This window comes from Sinohyriopsis cumingii, chromosome 12, assembly GCF_028554795.1.
Source record: "Sinohyriopsis cumingii isolate HCF-2022 chromosome 12, ASM2855479v2, whole genome shotgun sequence".
NCBI classification, from domain to species: Eukaryota; Metazoa; Mollusca; class Bivalvia; order Unionida; family Unionidae; genus Sinohyriopsis; species Sinohyriopsis cumingii.
In genome coordinates this window covers 59,690,119-59,715,683 of record NC_142972.1, presented here as the reverse complement: position 1 = coordinate 59,715,683, position 25,565 = coordinate 59,690,119, and the positions used below count along the sequence as shown (strand labels likewise).

The window sequence follows — 25,565 nt, the reverse complement described above, 5'->3', positions numbered from 1 at the left end:
ATATTTGTACAATATGGATGTCATTGATTCTTCAGCGACACGAAAACATCAATGTGTTAAAAATCATCCAGCGCTACCAAATTCTATCAGAATGATAATAATAGGTCCGTCTGGTCTGGTAAAACATAATTACTGCTTAATTTGATAATGAGATTGATCAAATGGGATAAGTTATACTTGGTAGCACCATCCGTAGATGATCAACGATGCTACGAAGTACTTAAAGATTTTAACGAAAGCGCTAAACTGTTGGACGGATTATTGAATTTATAACTGATATCGATGAAGCACCTTCTGTAGATGAGTTAGACGGATTTATTAATAATTTAGTAGTTTACGACAATGTAATATTAGACAAACAATCAAATCCAGCAAGAATATTTTCTCGAGGAAGACATAAGAACACTGATATAATTTATGTCACTCAAATATATACACAAATTCCGAAGGTGATCAGGGATAAATGAAATATTCTAGCTGTGTTTAATGATGTTGACACATACACGTTAAGAAATATTCATCAAACTTGGTGCACCTGAGATATGGATATAATTAAATTTAGAAACTTTTTTCAAAAGCGCAATCTACATCACACGGGTTTATAAAGGTAAATTTACATGACCCTAGATCAAGATATCGTATAGGTATTAATAAAATATTTGGAAAAGTAATAGTTGTAAATGAATAGCAGCAGAGGAGTGAGTGACCTCGAAATAAGTTCAGAATAGTAATTTACGTGGTATGTTTTATAATCTCAGTATGAAAAAAAAAAGAAATATAATGAACTAACTATATTAAGGCAGCCTCGATGGAGTTAGAATGATTAATTTCAACGTTATTTACGAGGTTTTAATTGTCTTTTTTACAAGGTTTATTTCGGGTTTTGGAACCTTCAGGAAAGTGGTATGTTCACTCTCTCTGCTGCTCTAGAAGACCTTTTTATGATACCTAGTGGGTCCTAAACAATAAAAAATGCAAGACATGCTTCCAGTATAACTGCCATGATAAGTGTCTTAAAAAATTTTGTTATCACTACTCCCCCTGAATGGTTGATCATTATTTAACGGTTGTTTTCACCAAAAGACTTCTAAGGATGTCTACTTTGTCCTAAATGAAAATGGTGTAAAACTGACATCCAGTATGTGTATTACAGCAGCTAATTTGAAAATGTTATCACTGAACAATTAGAAAATCATATCACTGAAGAATATATCAGAGATAGCTTTAACACTCAACAGTTCAAAGAAATGGTCTGATCTTGAATTCCTGGAAATTCTTTTCATACAACAGAGCATCAGTCCCTTCATGGGACTCTTGTTTATTAATTATTATTATTATGGATAACTATATCACATATATTATTTTTATAATATACTTTTTATCTGAGTCATTTGGGTTAATGTCAATGTTCTTATGATTTTTATGATTGTTATTCTAATACAATAGGTGAGGTAATGTCACATGTAAATTATATATATTATGAAGTACTATTTCCCTTCATGAATCAAGGTTGAATTGCCAAATTCAGGTCAACATCTAAATAGTTTATGAGTGTTGAATGCAGGTCATGTCAACATCACATGATCCCAGGATAAAATCTGTACTTTTCAACTGATTTACTAAAATTTTTGTTTAAATGTCAGATGTTTACTTAAATGAATTCGATATGCAATGTTTCGTTCTACAATTATAATTTTATATCAGAAACAGCTTCCCCATGGCTATTATTCAGCTTTGTTTTTCGTGCCGAAAAAAAGTACCGTCCGTTTGATCTGCATACATATTCCCTTAGAGTGAAGAATAGTCAGTACAAAGTAATGCCTCGTGCAGCTAGCTTGTCACTGGTATATGTTATGCGCAAATCAAGCTCAGATAGTTCATCTTTTTCAAGGACGTTGATGTGATATGACGTGTGCCAAACACCAGAAGAAATCTGCCAGCTGCTGTGTTTATTAAACGCGACCTGGCATCTACAGTAATTGTATCTAATGGTGGTAGGTTATTAGGTTATCCATCCCCCCCCCCCCACAACAACAACAACAACAAAATATTTGCGTGGTAACCTTTCCCTCCAGTTTCGGTTCCTTCATGAACTTGGGGTTACTTCACGTACACCCGCAGGGGTCAGATACACCTATCAAAATCATTTTATGTCTAGGTACCAGTAAGTTATATATGCAAGGAATAACGACAGCTTGCTCACTATACCCTGCGTGTTCTTCAGTTTAGAACTTTAGATTGACACCGCGGGAACCACCTCGTATACGGTATGCTAGATATTTAATTCAACGCATTGAATTTTGTTCACATTGTTCTTGTATGTATGTATAATTCATTTACTCAATAATTATATGTTACTGCATTTGTATGGGAAAATATGAACGAGTTTTTTGGATGGAATACTGCACGACCATGGGAGTACAGCATATCCATCCGACAAAACGAGTTCATATTTTCCCATACAAATGCAGTAAACTTTTTAGCATATGCTTTTTTAAAAAAAATTCTGCCTAAGGCTTAATTATATAAACAAAATACACTACAAGAAACAACGTAAATGAATGTATGCCGTATTCCAAGCTAAATACACAAGCGCATATTCATCATTACACAACAACGCTATTACAACATAACTCCGCCCAGATAAATTTGAACTTAGTCGCGCGCTGATTTCGTGACTATGGACTGGATTTGTATGGGACAATTCCACATGAAATACATGGGATTGAAGAAGCTAGGGGGAAGCATAGTGACATCTGCAAACGTGTTTGTTTCTGTCATTGTATGTTTGAAATCATAATGTGGGAAAAATATGAAGTCTTTCAATTGCAATTATCAAAAAGACGCTGTGGAATTTAATGCTTATTTCATTTTGAGTGCAGTAAGGAGGATGTAATTGCACTTAATCATCGAAATTATGGTACAATTTCGAAATGTGTAGTCAAGATTGAGAACCTATGACATGGCTCATGTAATTCGGATTTGCAGAACTAAGAAAGTACATTTTGAGGAAATTCAGGATGTAAAACTAAGTATATTTTTTTTGCCATTCTTATCACCAGTTAAAGAAGACAGTATATGACTGTCACTTGTGTGTTATTTGCAAGGACCCTTTCGTGCATCTGTTGTATACTGTAGCTAGCCTAAATCCGAAACATTGTAGCAACAAAGTTAACGCGGAATGTGCCAAAGCAGCTGGTATGTGACAGTCCATGAAACATGTTTTAGTTCATTCAGAAACAAATTTAAACAACCACAACGCAAAGCACCTCTTACGCAAGTGTACATGATTTGTTTACTGCACGATTCTGACAATGTAAAGTTAACGGGGGGGGGGGGGAATAAGCATATAATAAAAATTGAGATCGACCGACACTGTTAATGGCTAAAAAATAACACGCCTATTTATAGCTCGCAGACTCTGCTGCAGAATGTAGGACAAATAAACCAGCTTTTGTACTACAATATAAATCAATATAAATGGCGGAACACACTAAAGAGATTGCATCTATCCCTGAAAATCGAAAAAGATCGCGGTGCTTCAAGACATTGTTGCTTTGGACTTTGTAACAGCGATAGTAGATATTCAGATCGTGAACATATGACGTGTGTGTTTTGGATTCCATTTCTAAAACCTAAAAGAAATCTCAAGAAGTGCGAGCGTTAGGTGCGTGTTTGTGGAAGGAGAACCTTTACTCCTGACAAAATCACAAGATATATCTGCGGTGAACATTTTGTCGGTGGGTATAGACCGACGACGGATCATCCCGACACTATCCAAGCAACACTTAACACCAAATGAGGTTCGTCATTTACATCTATTTAGAAACTAGAACATGTTCGATTAACATCGGGGGTGAGGATGGTTTTAATCAATAGATGTGCTAGTAGCCTTTCATTCAGTTCCGTGATACAGTGGCGGATCCCAGAGTGAAATGGGGGGGTCTATATAAATAAATAAAAAAGTACACAAGAGCTCAAACTTTAAAGAGTATATATATATATATATATATATATATATATATATATATACAGACACATATGAATTTACAACAGAAATAAGAAAACCTACTTAAGATTTATTGAACTGAGTAACTTTATTGCATAGTTTAGAATAGCCATTCCTGCCTCCTCATTTGTATACTTCAGAATTAAATACAGGCCTGCTCAGTGCAAACGGGTGGGGGTACTTAGGGTCCCGCCATCAACTCGGATATCAGAAGAAAAAATATTTTAACAATAAATTTTCAAATGTTATCCTTGCAGGTGACTAAATGGTAGATTAGTCTCAGTACATATCCCCGTTTGTTTGTACCCCCCTGCCGATTTCAATAACGAAAACGTTTAATGTGATAAAAAGTGCACAGAACTAAGTCAATTGAATCATTGATTTATAATTTACAATCTGACTTTGACCTGAATGGCATTAGTACTAGCGTCCCCCACCTTTCTTGCTAAACGGACTTTCCATACTAACACGGCGTCGTATTGCGTACACTATGGGTTGGTTTATTTCGATCCGACAACATAATGACGTAGTTCATCCTATTCGGTAACTGCCGGATAATTCCGTAAATTACCATAACATTGAGAGTTTGGAATTATATCCCTTTGCCTTTGCACACATGAACATAAAAATTAAACCGCTTGTTAAATCCACGTGAAAGGCAAATTTGTTGTCATTCTATTCAACATTGTAAATATCAGAAGCAGACGACACATGTATGTGTCGTGCTCACCCCCCTTTGGTGAAAATGGACCTGTCCAGGAACTGGAAATGGATCTCCAGCATGTCGCCTATTATATTGAAAACTTCCGTTAAGCATGAAACGCACAGAAGTTGACGATGTTAGGGTCACTCTACTGTGAGTCAGTTAGAAATTATAAATCAATGAATGAATTGACCAAGTTCTTGCACTTTTTATGACATTAAAGTTTTCCATTATTGAAATCGATAGGGGGGTACAAACAAACGGGGATGTATAGTCAGACTATACAGGCTTGATATACAGAACTCCAAAGATGTTTATATACAAAAAAAATAAACTAGAAGTGGGACCCACGGAGCATAATTTTTATATTACCAAAATTTGCAGTTTATATATTACATAGTAAGACAATGTTACTGTTCAAATGGGAGCTTATTTAATATGTGTGAACCTTTATTCAGATATTTCTTTTTTTTAAGTGTAAAAATAAACACTAGTAAACAAATTTATGAATCTCACACATTTAAAATTCAACTGATATGTAACATATTTACTTGTCTTCTGATTCGTCTTGTAGATACCAGAAGAGGCCATTATGTATAGAGCAACCCCTCTTTGTGATGCTGAGACACAAACTACCTAATATGGCAGTGATGTGATTGCCATTAAAAATATAGAGGTAACAGTGATTCCAAAAACGGTGGAAACTTTCTTTAAAATTTAAAAGACAAATTTTGCGTCACCAAATGATTTTATTTTGATATTCTATCTAAAAGTAAAATGATTCTTGAATATTTCAGTATGGCATGATAAACATTTCTACATTGTCATCAATTTTAAAACTTCTTGCGTGTACAAGTGTATCATCACCAAAAGAATATGCAACTTTATTTGAAATGATACATGTAGGTTAACTCTTCTAAAAATATGAATTAAAACTCTTCACTATAGACTAAATCAAAACAGAACCATGTCAATTATTTCATTATATTCATCTTCTTTTGTCATATATATATATATATATATATATATATATATATATATATATATATATATATACACACATACATACATACATACACGTACATACACACTATGGATATGAAGTTTCCATTGTTGAAGGCTGTAAGATAAAAGCAGCAACAAAATTGCAGTTCCATACCATTGTTTTGTATTTCCTTACACATGCTATATTATCAGCCGCTGTCATTGTTTGTCCTACATTTTCACTTTTGTATATCACGTGATGCGCATTTGCATGATGCGTCGCCGATTTCTGCTTAAACGCTGAAAACTCCTTACACAGAAAAAAAAAACCAACGTAAATTTATGCTATGGTTTACTACTTCGCTAGAGATCACAGGGGTGCACTCTGTACAGTACATATAAAAGAGCTGAGTTATACGTGACATAAATATTTTAATTTATTTACTATATTAAGGAATAATGTCAACAGTCAGTGGGAAAGTGTGGCCACAAGACGTCTTCCTGGGACACTCATCCAGACTGTATTAAATGTTCCAAATGTACAAGAAGAAAAAAATCGTTGTACATTTTGTAAATCATGGTATGCAGAAATCTGAAATCTTGCAGACTCCAACCGCACTTATCAGAGTAAGAAGCTATATTCTCCTTCCTTGGAATTTTCTGGCTTGTTTCTGACCGGTATACCCTCCCAGCACGTCGCTACATCCCGTTTTTAAGGAAATACAGCGGCCATGTAGTCTATCAGCATGTCGCTGCCTGCCACGGAGGAGATGCGATGCTCATCCCATTGCGTGTTGCTGCCTCCCATTGTGGAGGAGATACATTGTTCACCTCTTAGTGTGTCACTGCCAACCAATGCGAAGGATATGCATGACTCGTCTGCTGGCATGTCGTTGCCTTCCATTGAGATGCACCGCCTATACTATAACGTGTCGCTACCTCCCTTGAAGGAGGAGATGCACCACTCTTCTCATAGTGTGTTGCTACCTCCCACTGAGGAGGTGCACTGCCACCATCTTGTCAGAGCTAGTGTGTTGCACCCTCCCACTGGGAGAGATCAGCACCACACCTTTATTGATGCATCAGTTGATGATCTTATATCCTCTGATCATCACACTAAGTCCTCACGGTATGGGGATACGGTTCTGACTGAGTTTCCCCATCTTCCTCCTCAACCACCTCATTATGAACATTTATGGAGTCCAACCAGTGGTCGAAGACCGGGATAGGGGATCGGATCGGTATTCTCACTTTCCTATTATCCCAATGAATCCCTATGGGATTTGGGGCCCTCCACTTCAGGGACCTTGGTCATGTATTCCCCTTTGAGCTTTTGGATGCTGGGGCTTGTCTCCCGCCCTCACTCCATCATCGGATGAAAACCATTTAGAAGGCTAGAGGCGTCACTTGTTCCAGGACTGATGGACGTTCTTATCTTCACCTCTTAGGGACAAAGTGATTCCTACGGTCTCCAACTGAGTGTGTTCTCGGTGATGCTATCTTCACTGTGGTAGACTCTAATGAATTTGACATGGAGGAAACAAACGTGACGCCTGCTCTTACGCCTGCTCCTTTATATGTTAGATGTGGAAGCGGAGGTATAGTCATGTGACAAGGCAGTAAATGAATCCTATCGCTTCTTATCCTGTAACTTGTGCCCAAAAACTCGCCATATAGTCCAAAAAGATTCTTTCCAGTCTGGAAAAGATCTCGGGGGCTCAACCTCATCAGAACAACTCCTTCCTCATTCTACAAAGAATGATGTAATTGCTGGGAGGTTTTCGACTGGCCAAAATATTAATCGACAGCATCAATGGTGAGCCGTTCCCTCTTCAACGTTGCGCTCTTTTGACAGTTGTTGGGTACATTCCCCAAAGTGGGCCAACTAAACCTCCCCCAACTTGATGCCAGTGCGATCAAGATGGGTATTTCAAGTGGAGCCTGGGCACGCCTTTTGGTTAAAGACATTGAAACTATGGAACAGAAAGTCCGACTGCTTGTCACCATAGCTTTGCATGCTCGCATGCCGACCTCTTCTCAGCTGCTTCTTTTAGTATGCTGAGGGAAGCATCCTTGAATACAGCCACCCTTCAAAGCATGCTGGAATCTGTCGCCAAGACATCTTGGCATGCACTTTCTGTTTCTGTGGCTTTGCCGGCAGAACTTCTTCACATCCGCCGTGATGTTGCTTTGGACTATTCAAAGGTGCTTATTGATCACAATAGACACCTTGGGCTGCTCCGCTTGAAGCCGAGTCTGTTTGGAGGCCTCATTCCTTCTGTGGCATCTCAAGACTTGGATCATCAATAAAAGATCCTTCACATCCACTCTTGGTCCATCGCAGTCAGCCAGGAAGCGTGTCAGTGTGAATTGTCCTCAAGGATTTTCTAAGTTCCTCAAGCGGACACAGCCGTGGCCTAATATGCAACCTCAAAATGAGCCGCCGCCTCCTCGTCCATCTGGCTCCCAGAAATCGAAAAACGGACGTGCCAGACTAACCTGGAAAGGAATAAGGCAGTTTCCACAGCCCCTTTCTTTTCCGAAAAGGAGAGAGTAGGGGAGAGCCCTAGGGACTTGAACACTCTCCCAAGCTTTCCCGTCAGTGCTGGCCTTCCACTGGATTAGATAGATCGAATCCTGGCCCTGTTAAAGATGCTGCAAGCAGTAACTTCTTTGTCTGAACAAATATACACGTCCCTTCTGGGAACCTTTAATGCAGGTGCCGACTTTTTTCTTCTAGGACGTCTCCACGTGCGACCTCTACAGATCTCCTCCTCACAAGGTGGTAACCCCACAGAGATTCTCTATCAACAGTGATCTTTCTTGGACCAAAATTTCATCACCATATGCAGTGGTGGATGGATTGGGACAGATTCATAATTGGAGTCCCCATGCATGTCCCCAAACTCCATGTCTATCTGTTCTCCGACTCATCATATTCTGGTTGGGCTACTCATTTAGAACCAGAGGTATAATTCTTAGGGACATTGGACCCTGTTCGACTCATCCCTCATAAACAACCAGAAATGAAGGCTGTATGCCTAACGTTGCAAGAGTACATCATGAGAATAAGGGGTCGATTTGTTATGGTCTCCTGACATGTCCATCCTAGCTTGACTCCGATGTCACATGCCCCTTCTCTTTGTGCGGAAGTTGGAAGCTCCAGTGATGGGCCACCTCATAGAACATAACACTCAGAGATTGTCATATTCAGGGCAAGAAGAATGTTTTGGCAGACAGACTTTCCAGAACTGGTAGAGCCATTCTCATAGAATGGACTCTTTACCACTGTAATGTTACAGAGTCCCTGTTCTTGCTAAGGGGAGGGATCCTAGTGGATCTTTTTGCAGCCAGGCCCAATAACAGACTCGACGTTTCTCCTGTCCCAGACCAAATTGGGCAGTGAATGTGTTCAGTCTTCAGTGGGATCGGCTGTTCACTTACACCTTCCCACCCTTCTGACAGATTCGAGTGGTGAAAAGTTGGACCTTTCCCTGCTTGGATCATTTTCACAGCCCCTATGTGGCCTCAGCGCTCATGGTTCAATGATCTTCTAGACCTGTTGATCGCTCAGCCAAGGTCTCTTCCTCTCAGGAGGGATCTTCTGTCACAATACCAGGGATCCCTCCTCAACATTCACCTTCACACTTGGCTCTTAAGTGATCTCTCCACCAGAAAACAGCTTTTTGGGCCGAGTTGCCAGTTGCATCATTCAAGCCATTAGAGCTTCTACATCCAAGGTCTATGATGTCAGGTGTTGAATCTTCTGTGATTGATGCAGTAGGAAATGTGTGATCATTGCTGCCTTTCTGGCTGATTCCCTTTTGTTTCTCTTTGAAAACAATAAATGCTTTGTATTCACTATAAGGGATATAGAGCTCCCATTTCTAACAGTTGAATTCTCTCAAGACACAATAATTGGTTCAGGTTGGCACATTGCCAATCTTAATAAGTATTTTGAGCTGCAGAGACCTGTCTCATGCTCATGCTCATGCTCTTTTATGCCTTGATGGAATCTTTCTTGTGTTTTATGGTCAATAACCAAAACCCCCTGTGAACCATTGAGTGAGGCTTCTTTTCAGGATCTCACTCTCATGATTGTTCCTACTTGCTCTTGCCTCAGCGCGACAATGAAGTAAAATTCAAAATCTATTGACACTGGTGGTCTCTGTTTTAATGGGAATTATGATTCAGTATCCCTCCTTTGTCAACCAGGATTTTAGCCAAAAATCAGCTACCTTCCGTAGTTCCACTACCAATAAAAATTTCCCATCTCAGTCAAGTCTGTACTGCAATGATATAGATAGGCTTTTATGTCCCATGAGGCCAATTCATTTCTATCTTAAGGCATCCAAAGGAAAAAGAAAGAGTAGGAAGTGTCTTTTCCTCCCTCCCACAGGCTCCGTTGACATTTCAACTGCCACTATTTCTTGATGGATTGTCACCACAATCAAAAGAGCATACCAGACTCTTACTGATCGCGACCTTTCCTTCATAAAACTTAAAGCCTGTGAGGTTTGAGCCATTGCTACCTCATGGGCCTACCTCAGTCACTCCTCATGAAGCCAGCATTTTGGCATTCCCATACCTTTTCCTCCTTTTACCTCCGCTTGTCATAAGTTGCAGGCATCTTTTCTCTGGATCCCATCATTACATCACAATGTGGCCCCAAGAAATACCAACCTTCCATAACATGAACATGGACCTCTCCACCAAAAGTATTTTCCATTTTCTGATATTTTTAATCAGTTGAATGGCACATTAGCCAACTGTCCTTACTGACAAATTCTGCTAAACGATAGCCATGGGTAAGTTAATTGCTGCTATTATAATGTAGGTTTTTTTGGGAGGGGGGGTAAAACTAATTTTGATTATGCAATACTTATGGCTATTGTCAAATGCCCTTCTCTCACCCAGCTCTTTTGTCCTAATGTAGCAGCTATGAAAAAGATTAGCTAGCTGTGCTTGTTTTGCACATAACATACCAGGAACAAGTTGCATGAGGAATTGCATCATACTGACAATTCTAAGCTTAAAGGGAGGATGTATGCACATCAAATAGACTTGTTGGGGGGGGGGGTACAAAATAATAAAAATAAAGACAAGCCATGGGTAAATATTGTATCATTAAAATTAGCTTACTCCCCCTACATTTCTTTTAGTTTTGTAAAGGTTTAAGAGAGGATTCAGACTTGTTTATTTGTTGAAATTGCAGAGTGGAAGCATTTATTCTTGACAGGCAGCACCTTGCTGGACAATTGTGAAATTCTTCAAGGACTTGGATATTTAATTTCATTGGATATACATTGAAGTAAAAATTTTGGATATTAGAAGTTATTTTTCTGTGTTGCTAGCACATAAGAACATTAGAAGCTCCATTACGAATACGTTTAGAGCATTTCCAGATTACTGTGAAATTGGTAGTAGATTTAGAAATTCTAAGAATTTATACCATACTCTTAGTTATTTTAAATTCTTTCACTTTGTTTGACTTTGTATTTTAGGGAAATAAATTTATACTGTGGAACTTAGAATGTTTGTTGGGTTTTACCTTTTCTTGTAACAGTTTAGGCCCCTAGGATGTAATATTATTATTATTACCCACAAGATTTTCTTTACTGTGATTTTGTAAACCAGTAATAAATGTTCCCAGTAGAGCATCAGTCACTTCAAGGGACTCTTGTTGTGGTTTAGCCTTGCATCTGTTGTCCACCATTTATCATGTGTCTGTCATCAGTTGCTATATATCAAGCTTCTTAAAACTACTCTACCCATTAAAGTCAATTTTTATAGAGGCTAGACCAGTTCTGATGGCTTTCAGATTTCAACAAATTTATGCCAATCCACCATCAAATATGGCTGCTAGGACTTAGGGACTCGTGTTTTTGTTTTCAAGTTTGTTTCTTGGATTTTCATGTGGAAGCAAGGCTAAGAAACTTGATGAGAAAAGGACATGCATAACATCACATCACAATGAGAATGTATACTGGGGATGGTCACTCATTTTCAACATAAAAATACAAGAAACTATCCAGAGGCGGGTGAATACTATAATTTGACATACACAAGAGACTTGATTGAGCCCCACATTATTTACCCTTTAAGTATTTACCTATAAAATATATAGCTATAAAATATCTACCTATAAAGTATCAAGCTATAAAATATCATTCTTGCCTTAACACTTGAGAAGTTAGTGTTTTATGTTGTGACCAGTTTTGGGGCTAATTTTGTTTTCAATTTATTTGGATTTCAAGTTTGTTTTCCCTGGAAATACAAGTGCTCTAAATTCTTGGACAAGGACATTTATCGAAATTTATACAGGATTTTCGGTGATTCAACAAGAGATTGTTGGAATTGCAGCACTTCACAGGTTACAACAGATGTCAGTCTTCCATTTTGGAATTCATTGTGACTTTTTACTACTTGGACTTCTATTTCTTTTAATTCTTGGATTAATTTGGATTTGATTCATAAAACCGTAAGTTCTTTTTGTTAAATTTGACAAAGCTTGCTGTCTTCACACTTTTCTTGTTACTTTAAGAACCAAAAGCCTAAACACATGGATGCTAAAGTGATAAAAAAAAAACATCTGCCAAGGCGGGCTGCACCAAAAAATAAAACAAAAACTTTGCTGGTATGAAGAAGAATTTAATTTGTATGTTTCACATCAAGAAAAAGACAACAAAATATACAAGAGACAATGACTGCAACAGGGATACAATTTAATTACAGTACCTCATTAAAAAAAACAAAGTCCAGAAACATTTCACAAAGTCACATTAAGAACAGTAATGAATCACAGATGTTTATATCACAATAATACAACTAAACAGAAGCAACGAAACAATTAGTATTATATAATAAATAGCTTCTTAGTTTATAAACCTAAAAAAGGTTGTACACAGATTACATAAAATACAATTACATAACAAGGTAAATACATATATCACCGGAAGAAAAATATTTGTCTTTATATTCATTACGATTACGTGCTCAGTTAAGAAATGTACCATCTATACTCAAATATAAGTTGAGACAAACTGCAAACAACAAAGATCCTGATCTGCCATAGCATATGTGCCTGCTGACCAGGGTCTATGCTATTTGTTCTGCTGATTATTCTTAACAAACTGCACAAGTGCATTATGAGATGGCAGATATGGGTGTGTGCAGTTTTTACTCATCTTATAAGTGAGTATAGATGGTATTACTGCTAAGTCAAGTGTGAAATTCCATGGTAAAACTTTTATTTTTGGTTGGTGAAAAATTCTCTTTACTTACTACATCAGTCTATTAAAAGTTCCAAACAAAGTAAGACTTTTAAACAAATAACTTCTCAATCTAGCACAATGACTGTCCATCAATAATCAAATAACGTATTCCTATGGTCTGATGGATAGTCAAATGACCCAGTGTGACCATTTTATTGCATTTATTTCCTCCACATTCTAGGGTGGTGAAGTGGTTGGTCAGGAGTCTAGTGGGTCACAAATACAGTCTGTACTACATAACAAGAACATTGTTAATTCGATGTAACTTCCATCATCGTCATAAAATTTTTCACTTAAGTCCTCTGTCAATCACCATACCGTATGTACTCATAAGACAAGTGCAAACTGCACAGGCCCAGATCTGCCATTTCATAATGTTTCAGCAGATCTGGGTCTGTACAGTTTGTAAGGAGTAATCAGTAGAACAGACCGACCCTGATCTGCAGCTGTATTATGCTACAGAAGATGAGGATCTATGTTGCCTGTAGTTGTACTTGTGTTATAAGCGAGTATATACAGTAATTATTGTTCAAGATGTAAAGCAATAATGTTAAAGAAATAGTTATGTGAATTACTGGATGTAGCATTTTCTTCACTTCCAAGATCTTGATTTGTAAATGGCAAACTCCATTCAAACTGGCACAATTTACCAATGTCTGGTGTTACAAATCTAGAAATAAATTTAAGTTTTACATGATTGCCTAAATAAATGATCATCTATATTTTCTGATACTACTACAATAATTTTTTATGCCTTTCCTGTAAGTAAATTGTTTTCAAGGTGCAAAACTCGAAGCTGCAATTACTGAATTGCACGTACATGCTGATTATTTAAGTCCCTTTCTATCATAATACAATTCTTATTAAAATTAATTTAAAAAAATGTCATGTTACAACAAAAGTGATTTATAAAAGAAAATAATTTTGTACTCTAGTGATATAGTGGACAATAAAAAAATGTACATAAACAATGCAATGATAAAAACAAGCAAATTTTAGGAACTGATGGCCCTCATTTTTCATTGGCCTCATCAGTAACAGGTCATTCATAAAATCTGACTCAATTCCAAAAGCTATGGGAGTTGCTATGCATAAACAATAATGGGTGGGTCTGATAATCAAGGGCTACAACTCTGTTATATGATGAAACTGAACACTGACAAATGACCTCTGCTATGGTTTCCTCAGTATGAAGCATCATACCAAATTTGGCTGAAATCAAATGGTAATCGGGGAATCTACCATGCTGGAAAGAATGTAGATGGGTCTGATGAATTAGGGGTTATAATTATGCTAAAAATGAGTTAGCTAATAATCAAACCTTGCAAGGATCTCATCAAAATATCAAGTAGCGTATCCAGTTCAGTTGAAATTCGATAACAAGAGTAGTACTGTGCAGAAACAAAAGTTGGGTATTACAATCAGGGGGCTATAACTCTGCTAAACAATGACAAAGAAGAATGACAATTTGTTTCAATCATGGTCTTGTCAGTATCAAGAAGTGAACGAAATTTTTTTGAATTCCAGTAATCAAGGGATTTATTGTGCAGGAAAGAAAGTGGAATAGTCAAACAATCAAGGACCATACCTCCACTAAAAAAGTTTTTAGAAGACAATAAAATCCAGTCAGTCTCCAGCTGCACACTCGATCTGGATGAAATACGAAATTAAGTAAGGGATTTAATGTGCAGAAACAAAAGTGTTCTTTACAGAGAAAGATGGATCAACAGAGGCCCAGTTAAATGTAAAAATTCTATGAAAAATAGGGGAAAATATCATGATATAATTAACACTGAAAATAATAAATAGTCTCATCTACAGGAGATTCTATATACAATCTTTAACAACTATATACAAAACTATATACATTTCAGAAAAACAATGGCAAGCTTTATATCTAACTAAATCTTGCATTTTACGAGTTTTATTTCAGCTTCAGTAACATTTCTTACAACAGATTTTTCATTATCATGCATCCAATTCCATCTGGATATACTAAGACGCCTAAATGCTCCTGATTTGTTTGAAAAAAAAGCATCTGTTTATTTTTGAAAAACAGGAGAATTCCTTTTTAAGAAATCAACACTTTGATAAGAATAAATAAGTTTGAGTTTTCAAATGAATTAAAAAATGTGAATTCATTTTAATCCAAACTTATCAAATTACAATTCAGGTTCCATTATCACTGACACATCAGTACAGTAAAACTTTGATAAATAAAACATCAGTGATTCAAATATTCAGCATCAATGGAATGATTTGCTGTGTTCCAGTGTTCAGTATTTTCTTGACTAAAACGCTGAAAACAATCTTGTACACACACACACACAATTAGGCCTACATCACTACCACTGTAATTTTAAGAAGATAATTTTAAATGTTAGGTGAAACCAGGGCCAGGAACAAATTCCAAACAGCTAGATAATTGAACATAAAATTTTTAAGAAAAAAACAGAAGGAAAACTGCATCTTAAAAGAATTTAACTACTTTTTCGTTATCAGAAATAGGAAAACATTAAGCAATATGGAGATTCCCTATATGGTATTTACAATGAATACTGAGTAAGCTGTATGTCAATAGTTTATTCTTGTAACATAAGTATATTTATAGACCAATTAGAATGGCATGAGGATATTCAGAGGTCCAGTCCACTTCTGGTTTAGTTAAGAACATGCAGTCTCCATGTTTTATATTACTATGCAAAGAATGCCAGATGCATGCCCACTACCTACATGTGAAACTGACAAGGCCCTGATGTATATTTGAAGCCACAGTGGCTAGGTGGTTAAGGCATTAGTCTCTAGATCAGAAGCTTGTGGTTTCAATTCCAACCTTTTGATCATCTACAATGTTGTGGTGTTGGCTTTACCTGCCTCAGCATGATATAGCCTTCAGTGTTGCCCTGCATAAAACACTATAAAGTATATTCAGACGAAAGTTAAACCACCACCAGGTAACTGTTTTTTCAATCAAACCTTTTTTAAAAAAAAGTAATTCCATTAAGTCCTTCAAACAATTTTAGATATAAATGAAGTTTGAATATCACTAATCCAATGAATTTAAAGACGAAATGAACAAAAGACTTGTTGATGGAGAGAAAAAAAGACATTTTCCTCAACAAATTTTAGTACAAACAAAATATAATTTTCACAGAACCACAAAATGAATTTACAATAGTGGAAATGCGTGGATTTTTATCGATTAACAATGTGCAAAAAGCAAACTAAATGAGTTTAACTACCCGTGGACCTAGTGGCAAGATATGGTGGATAGATGAGGTCAAAATACAGAAGATTTCACACAAGTGTTCACTGGATTTAGAGTTTATGAAATGAATTCATGAAAATAATATTCAACTAGATGCTGGTTGGCAGGTGGCTTATTATAAAGTTATACAACACGCTTTATGAAATTAACGACTAATGAGCCTAAGATTAAGTTTCTATCTATGATATTATCTAAATACAATGTTAAGTGTGTCGTGTACTACTGCTAAGACGTAACATTAAGATGCTTATAAATCTAAACATTTCTACTAAGCCAAGCTACTACAAATACCAATACAACCATACTGCAATGTAACTACCACAAACAAAACCAATACAACCCTACTGCAATGTAACCACTAAAAACAAGACCAATACAACCATACTGCAATGTAGCTACTACAAACAACAATACAACTATACTGCAATGTAACCACTACAAGCAACACCTATACAACCCTACTGCAATATAACTACCACAAACACCAATGCGACCATACTGCAATGTAACTGCTATAAAAGCAATAGTAATGTATCGAATCTATCTTACAAAGCAACACCAATGCATCCATTCTATGAGAGATCCAGTAAAAATGCTATGGACACTAATATCTTGTTCAAATATCGACTGAATACTAATCTCTGCTGAACAAACTACTTTAGGCTTTCAGTGAATCACAGTAATCCATGGGGAAAAAGTAAAGTGGCAGACTTCTAATTACACTTAATTTTTTCAAATGCCTTCTAAATCAGGCCAGATGTCTACTATGTTAGGCAATATAAGGGATTCATGTATGTAAATTTGCATTAACAGCGCACCTAGGGGCAAGAAGTTTAAAAAAAAGACACATAAAAAATGACAAATTCTCAACGATTTATTCCTTTTTTAAGTGCTAAAAATCCACTTTTAAAGTTACTATTCAAAACTTCTGTAGCACCAGTTGGCAATACATTTGTATATGCCACTACCTCCCAAAACAAGATAAATTGGATAAAGCAATTTTACAGCATTCCAGAAATGATGTCTGTAAACCATTTTAATGAAAGTTACTGAAAGCATGAATGAACTGACTGTAGTGTGTGGGACCTGAATGTGGATTTGTCATTGATGACACCACATTAGAAAATGAGAAAGTCCCAAACCAGAAGGTACAGGTCTGGGCATTTGAATCCACTTTGTCATTGGATATAATTCACTACAGTGGAGATGTTGGACAGAATTAGTACTATATATCCTCACATAAATCGGGTCTAATTGCAAAGTGCACAGACCCAAATCTGCCAATGTATCATAGGCCAGTAGATCTGGGTTTGTACAGTGTGTCAGGAGTAATCAGTAGAGCAAACACTACAGACCCTGATCTGCAGGTACATTATGCTATGGCAAATCGGGATCATTATTGTTTGATGTTTGACTTGTCCCATAAGCAAGTACAGACTGTATACTCTTTACATCTAGCATGTCCTTCCACAAGCCAAGCAATTCTCTCCCATTTATTGAGTTTTGAGCTCATAATCTACAACCAGGACTGTTTGTTCCAGTGTGCAAAACTTCAGGCACCACAATGGCCTCCTAAATAGGTGGCACAGGACCATGAGATATGCAGCCTGCATAAAGGAGAACCAGTCCATGAAGGAAATCTCAGACTGATATGTGATTCTTTAAGCAGACTGAAGACACCATTGCAAATGATCTTCAAAGCATGCCCCTGGGGATAACAGACCCTGTTGATGTGTTTTGAACTCCATACCCAAATGGGTGAACTGTTGAGATGGCATGACATTAAATTTGACCTTGTTAAGAAATCCAAGGCTGAGCAGTAGTGACACAAGTGCTCATGTTATTTTTCCACATCTTAACTGAAGAGCAGGTTTGATGACGATGGCTGTGATCTAAGTGTTGCTCTTTGAGCAAGGCAGAAGTGGAGAGCCAGGCATCTCTTCCACAAGCTGCAGATTTACTGTTGGCAAGTGTGTGTTGTGCAGCATGCATACCATTTGAAAGACTAATTCACAAGCACAGCCAGTGGACATAATATCGGGTGAAGCAATGTCATATTCCACTTGCTGAAGATTTGTGTGGATATCTGGTAAAGCATACTTGATATTGCAAAAGCAGTCCAAACCAACTGGTGTGTCATTGAATGTTTTCCACTGCAAAAGTTTTTAATACTCCACAACTTTTTAAATCTCAGATGATGGCTGAGATATCTGTATGAAACATGTTTTATGGTATGTTTTCTTAAAAATGAATGGCAGTCATTGCTAAAAGAAAGGTCTGTTGAGACTTTGGACTAATAATGTCATGTCTAAACAATGTAATATGCCTGCCACTTGACCATACTGTGGTAAATGTTTAAATGTGCACTGGTTTAAATCAAAGAGGTCAACTGATGCTTGGACCCTGTAAACTGAAGCTGATGAGCAGAAGTGGATGGGCAAAATTCAGCCAGAGGCAAGCAAAAAACTTTTTGACTGAGAGTTTCTTTTGTAATCATTGAATCAAGTAAAGACACTAGAGTCTGCAAGTATAATTCATCAAATTGCAGGTGATGGTGTTGCCAAACCTTGCCAAAAATGGACTTTGAACATTACTGAAAGTCCCTTTAGATTGCAATGTCATAACTTGAAGACAATCACCAACTGTATAGCCCACACATAGTACTGGGCATCCAAGACTTGACCTATCACAGTAGCTGGTTACCTAACAGTAAGTTGTGATGGTTCCTCTAGCCATTAAACTCTGGCACTGTAGAATTAAATTAAGTACCATGAAATTATTAGATTATTAATAAGCATTGACTGGTCATGGTTATGGGCTGCCCAGGTCCATAACAGAAACTGGGCAAAAAGGCACTGTACTGGCCATAGAGAGAATTGGGTCAGTCATGGCACTATATAGAACGTGGGCACTTCCCCGAGTGCCATTGTCCTGCTGTTGGGACGGGATACATGATATTGAATCATTATAAGCATTCCCTTTCAGCTTAATCAGATTTAAAACTTACCATGAGCAATCTACAAACATTCACAAATTTCAAATGTATGGCTGGAATGGCAACCAACACATTCAAGGCATGTTTTTAAATGCTTGCACTTAGCACAGTATCCCACCCAGTGTGTTGTCAACTGTAAATACAGAAGGTTAATAGACTGCATGTACAGGTGAAATTAGTCAAATATAAACTTACTGAGAAGTGGATGCTAATTAATACCACAAGTCACTGTAGAAATTACCTGCATGACCTTTATGAACTCAAATTTACAGCCAGTGACCAAAAACACATAACAGGTCAAGTACACGCTATTAAATGAACATACCAACAACCAGGGCAGCAGGTGAAACAAATAGTGCTGACATGTATTTCTGTACAACCTAGGTGTGTTCTGATAAAGTTAAAAACTTCATCTCTGCTAGAGAAGAGTGAAAAATATTTAGAAATAATGAATATTTAGAAATAATGATAGAGAATACTTTACTAGTGTGAATAACTCCAACTTGCACAGCGGTATGGACAATGCCACTTCTCTAAACAAAACTGTCTTCCTTGCTCAAGTGGGAACTTCAGTATCAGCAGGAGTTTTAGTGTCAGTCTCTATATATAAGGGGAAGATCACTCTCATCTGATTCCTACATATGTGGGCAGACAACTTTTAGCATTTTTACAACTAAAAGTTAACTCAGGCGGACTGGATTTGCAATGTAGTGGTCAATTTCCTAAAGCATCATAATAAAGTAAAAAATGTGTAGAAACAAGTTTATAACAGACTGTAGAGTATGTCACAGCCATGAGATGGCAATTTCAATACCGCCCCCAGGCACCATAATAAGTACATTGGCTAATTCCTAATGAAATTCCCTGTTCTAAATACAAACTGTTTTGAATGGTACTAGTTTAAAGGAAAGGGTACAATGGTACACTTCATTGCAAAAGATAAACAAGCTGCATTTACTACATTTTTATTATAATTATCGTGTGAATATTATTCCTCCCACTTTAAAACGAGTTACTCGTGGAAGGGGGTTGGGGTATCTTGTGACCACATATCCTGGATGCAACATGTACTTAGATTAATTTATTTTTCAAATCTAAACTTCCATATTATCTGGAAATTTTTGCTAAATACGAATTACAATATAAGTGAGTTCAACTGTGGTTTTACAATTAATTTACCACAAAAGATAAAATTTGTGTTGAGAGCTTTAAGTTTTGGAATTTTTTTGGACTGTATTTTTCTGACTGGTAACATGTATATCAGTTGACAAATGTTTTAACAGGAATTTTAAAGGCAGTCAAGCTATCATCAAGGCAACAAGAAATTCAAAAAAATTAGATGTCCTGCAATTTCCCCTTCCTGATAGATATGTTTTCACTTTCAAATGACCATAGCTTGCCTGAGGATCAAAGGGAGAGTAGTAGTGCATGAAATATTAAAAGGCAGTGTTTACTAACTATATGGTCTACTTACGAGAGCTATCCCTCCATACAGACAAAATCCTCAATCAAAAACTTAATTAACATCTTCCAATGACCTTAAACTGAGAACATTCATGAGGGATCAGAGGGCGGGCAAGGGTGTATGGATATGAAATGACCAGGTCTTCCTAATTCAATAGTTCAAATGTGATAACCACCATTCCTAAGGTTTGGGATTAAAAACCATATAAAATACTTTAAACAAAAGCTTAGCCAAGATTTTCAAATGACCTTGACATTGCATGAGGGAGTAAATATGGCTAGGGGTATATGAAATATAAACAGGAAGAACATCCTGGTGTACAGTTCAAATATGATAGCTATCCCTCCCAGAATTTACCTCCCTGGGTTTGCAATTTATAACTTTATACAAAAACTTTAACCTGTGGTTTTTTTAATATGATGATGACACCATCATTGCTGCCACTTGTTGAATGAATGATTCCCTGGTCTCCCCTTTTTCCAAATCAAGATGGACAAAAACTGCAAGTAGTGCATCTACTTGGTCATTTCATATCCTGGATTACATGCTGTGCAAGACATGACTAATATTAGACACAGTGGGTGAGTAATTTATAATATCATTTATTGAGGAATATCCAATATCTATAAAAGTAGTACTAGATACATTATTTGTACAGCATCTGGAAAAAAGAATGCAACACACCTGATGCTCCAAAAATCCAAGTATGGTTTTGCTCAAATAAAATTTTGGGCCAGATGTGAACAAATAAATGCTCAGTGCTTTGTCTCACTACTAGTATTTTCCTTGTCACCTGGACAACCAACCAGTTGGCAAATACAATTTACCTTTAAGGGTTTGTACATTAACATCATAACAAAATCCAATATAGGTGTTTAGGCTTGTTAACTCTTTACCTTAATAACAGAAATCTTCCTTTAGGACACAAGACAAGAGACTATGCTAGAAGTAAATTACAACTGATTATCAGAGTATGAAAAATGATCAAATGGTAATCAGGTCTTAATTTGGTAGTCAGGAAGATGCCTCAATATAGAAATGTTAACTTAAAAGGGTCATAATTATTTTCTTTTGCGAAATATTTTATTCAAATTATGTTTTAAAATATTTGTATTAAGTCATGGTATCAACATGACAGCCCAGATGTAGCAGAGAAGCACCGTTATCCTTTGATGTTAACAAACCAAATGTGAACACTTGGTCTCCACTACATGCATGCATTAGACAGTAATTCATATGCACACTATTATAAAAACCAGCAAGTCCTATACAATAATTCTTGTTGCAAGGTTAAAACTGGCAAGTGCTAGACAATGATCTTTGTGCACACTATAACAAAACTATGCACTCCTGAACACAAGCCTGCACTGAAATCTGGGTCACTAAAACTATACATCCTGGCTGTGAGTCAGAGTTACATTTGTAGATTCTCATCAAGATTTACAAACTGGCACATGCTGCTAAGAGTACTACTAGCATTCACTCTGGAAGCCATTAATATCTTGCAGAAATGTCTAAAATATGCTCTCAACAGTGGGAGCTGTACATCTAGTAAAAATTATAAATGAAATTTTAAATAATTAAAACCTCAAGAAAACATGAGTCTGTGCTGTACATCAAAACCACTGTAACTTGAATTCTATCACATCAGTGTTTGTTACAATACACTCATAAAGCTCTTTTCTCTCAAAGTATGGCAACAATATCTCAACTGAAAGGACATAAGTTGCTTCATAGTAAACACTTATTTATCTACCAGTTAATTTAATAATGGACTAAGTAAAAAATTCGAACAAGAATCTCAAGACATTTGTAATTAGTGAGAAGAAAAAAAATGGTGCTGGGTTAATTTGAAGTTACAGTCAAACCCGTCACCAACAGCCACTCGTAGGAAAAGGCCAAAACTGGCCATTGCACACATGTAACCTCTGTACAGACGTTCACCTTTTAAAACTCGTTTATGAACAAATACCCTGCACTGAATATCATTATCATTATCATTATTATTATGTTATCAAGATTGTTTTATATCAACTATCCAAGAAAATCTTAAATTATGTATTTATGCCATTCTATCCCAAATCTATGTTGCACACAAGATTACTATATCATGCTCAGTTTAATCCATCTTATAAATGAAATATCCTCACCGATTTTAAAATTTACACTGATCTTACTTTGTTCACGCTTTAAAAACAATATCTGGAATAGTCAGTTGCTCAATTTGCAGAGATAATAAGACATCTTGTTTATCTGAGAGCCCATGATGAACAGCAAACCAAAACCAAACTGAAACTTCACCTGCCTTTACGGACAAGTTTTGAACACTGAATGACCCCTGACCCTAACTAAAAGGGATGCAACTTGTATCTCGTCTCAAAGACAAAGTTGTAATTTACAAGCAAACAGTTGCAGACATCTAACTATATGTCACACAAAAGGTGATAATACATTTCCCACCATAGCTTTCAAAATTTGACATAGGAACACCTTTGAGTTATACTGTCAATGTTACTGGATTACAGTGAGTAAAAGCAAGATAAGAAATGTTTGCTCATTGATTCACACGAAATTCCTTGATCTAAACAATGCCTTTCTCATGAAGCAAATGACTGACCGAGCTCTTCTGTAGTTAAGCACTAGTGACTGTCGTAGAAACTACTGTTCAGCTGGGAACACCTGGACTGGAGAATGCAGTGAGTGTTTGTTACATACAGGATATTTATAAAGGAAATATGCTGGGGAAAATTAGAATGGTCACTGTGAACAGGTGACCATTGAGTAAAGGTGACTGTTAGGATAGGTCTGACTGTATTTAAACAAACATCAGGTTTTTCTTGGGGCACTGAATGTATATTAACTCATTACCTCCTACCACCACAGTTGTGCAATGTACTTCACCTACCTAGGCTCCTGCCTATTGCAATAGTGAGGTGCAATTTACATAATTTGTGTACAAGCAGCCACATTTCAGTGGTTGTATTAGTCTAGGCCTGTATCAAACATGATGAGTTAATATGATTGAGACCATTGGTTGATTTCAAACCATTTGCCAATTATACATGCAGATTAACCAACCAAATTTCAACTTATATATACAGAGGAAACACTGCACTACAATGGGAATTTTTTAAAACTTATTTATATACTTGGATGAATTAATGGATTATTGATCACAACAGGACAATTAATGAAAATTAAATCACTTTTTACCACTGTGCATGTCCTTTTACTTCTGCATGTTGCCTGAAATTTATATCCATATATGCCAAATTGCAGCTCAACTGAAGGAATACAATGCAAAAATATGAATTCATTTTAAGTGGTTCCCTTTGTAAGAATGAGACAGATATTTTCATTCAATCTCAAAGATTCTGACAGTCATAAAGCCATAACTGCCTAAGGTGATCTCTCATTTAGCTTTCTGAAGCAGGGGATAATGAGTTAAGAATAATCCCTTACTAAAAACGTCAACTGATTATACTAAATTACAGATTCATAAGGATCCATATATTATGTATGAAAAACAGATACTGCTGAGACAAAAAAAACTGGGAGGTAGTTGCATCCAAATGATAAACAATACAAACAGACCATCTGGGCACTGTTCCAAATTCTAGACCCTTCCCAATCTTTGCAGTGCCTTTTATCTTGTCTCAAAACTAATGAAGTATCATTGTCTATAAGCACTCATCTTATAAATGATTTAAAAAAATACCTCATCTAATCATCACTAAAGTTACTTACCAGAGAGGTGAATTCAGCTACTTAAATCGGTCAGGTGGATTCAGATACATAAACAAAATTAAGTGACTATGAAGCACACAAACAAATTCGCAACTTCCTGAGAAATTTCACCTCAGCAAGTGCCATGACAAGAACCGCTCAGATAATAAATAGATTAACAGAGGCACAGCCCCTGAATTCATAACAAAGGAATGACTGAATGAAATTGTGTTAAAGCTTCATCATAAACGAGTCCTAGAGTCTTTGATTTCTCAGCTGTCATCTCCAAACTTTTTGTTCTCCTCTTTTTCACTTGAATTCCCTAAAGAATCTGTACCACTGTCAAATACTTCATCTTTGTCTTTTCTGTCAGATTCCAGATCAAAATTCTGAAATAAGCAGAGATATATATCGTTATCAGCTTATATATATATATATCTGGTCAAAATTAAAAACAATTTAACCTTTCTAATGCAGTCTTGTCAATATTTCAGCTAGGCCAATGTTCCTGATCTGAATAAAGTGACTTTCACTTATGAACTTTTTTTAAAATAACTTCTTTTACTAACTTGTGCCATGACAAGAACTGCTCATCTATCATAATGCCACATTACACTCCATCTCTTTTCATACCATATCTGTCCATCACAGTATTTCTGAGGTGGACAATGGTAAAAAAAATGCACAAAGTGTTTCAACTGAAGGTCAATGCTGTTTGCAGCTGTATATTTTATTTTTTTCAGAATTAACTTTAATGATTTTGACTACAAAATCAGTGCTTCTATTTTTAAAAATTTAGTACAAACAATATTATCAACAGAAGTCCAGGTAAAAGTAAGAGATTATTTTGAACTTTGTCTTTTGAACATTGTGGAAGAAAAACATGACCAGAAATTTGCACCATGGAAGTTAAACTAAACAAGAGTACAGTCAACTGCACATTATACACCCATCCAAAGGTTAACTGGCTTCCCTTTAGGTACGAATACATAGGGCATGGTTTTCCCTTGAGATTATTGGGTCTCATGTATTCAAGGTAAGTGATCCTGAACCAAACTAATTGTGTAGGCTTACCATGACCTTAACCTTTGGACTAAAAATCTAAAAGTTTTTGATTTACCCTAAGTGCAAGTCGACAACA

General features: G+C 36.4%; 1 protein-coding gene and 1 long non-coding RNA gene across 2 annotated transcripts in view; one reads left to right on the top strand and one right to left on the bottom strand.

The window, feature by feature from the left end:
* The first annotated feature begins 1,809 nt into the window (after window positions 1-1,809).
* LOC149786557 (uncharacterized) lies at window positions 1,810-11,230 on the top strand. Its single transcript, XR_016424979.1, has 3 exons — window positions 1,810-1,994; window positions 5,287-5,388; window positions 10,912-11,230. It is a non-coding gene; the product is annotated as an uncharacterized LOC149786557 (long non-coding RNA).
* Window positions 11,231-12,326: 1,096 nt separating this feature from the next.
* LOC149786556 (rab-like protein 2A) overlaps window positions 12,327-25,565 on the bottom strand; it is a 35,161-nt gene continuing 21,922 nt past the window's right edge. Inside the window, exon 8 of the mRNA XM_089977063.1 lies at window positions 12,327-24,813. Within this exon, the coding sequence (XP_089833189.1) occupies window positions 24,697-24,813 (117 nt within the window). The 3' untranslated portion in view covers window positions 12,327-24,696. The remainder of the gene's footprint in view (window positions 24,814-25,565) is intronic.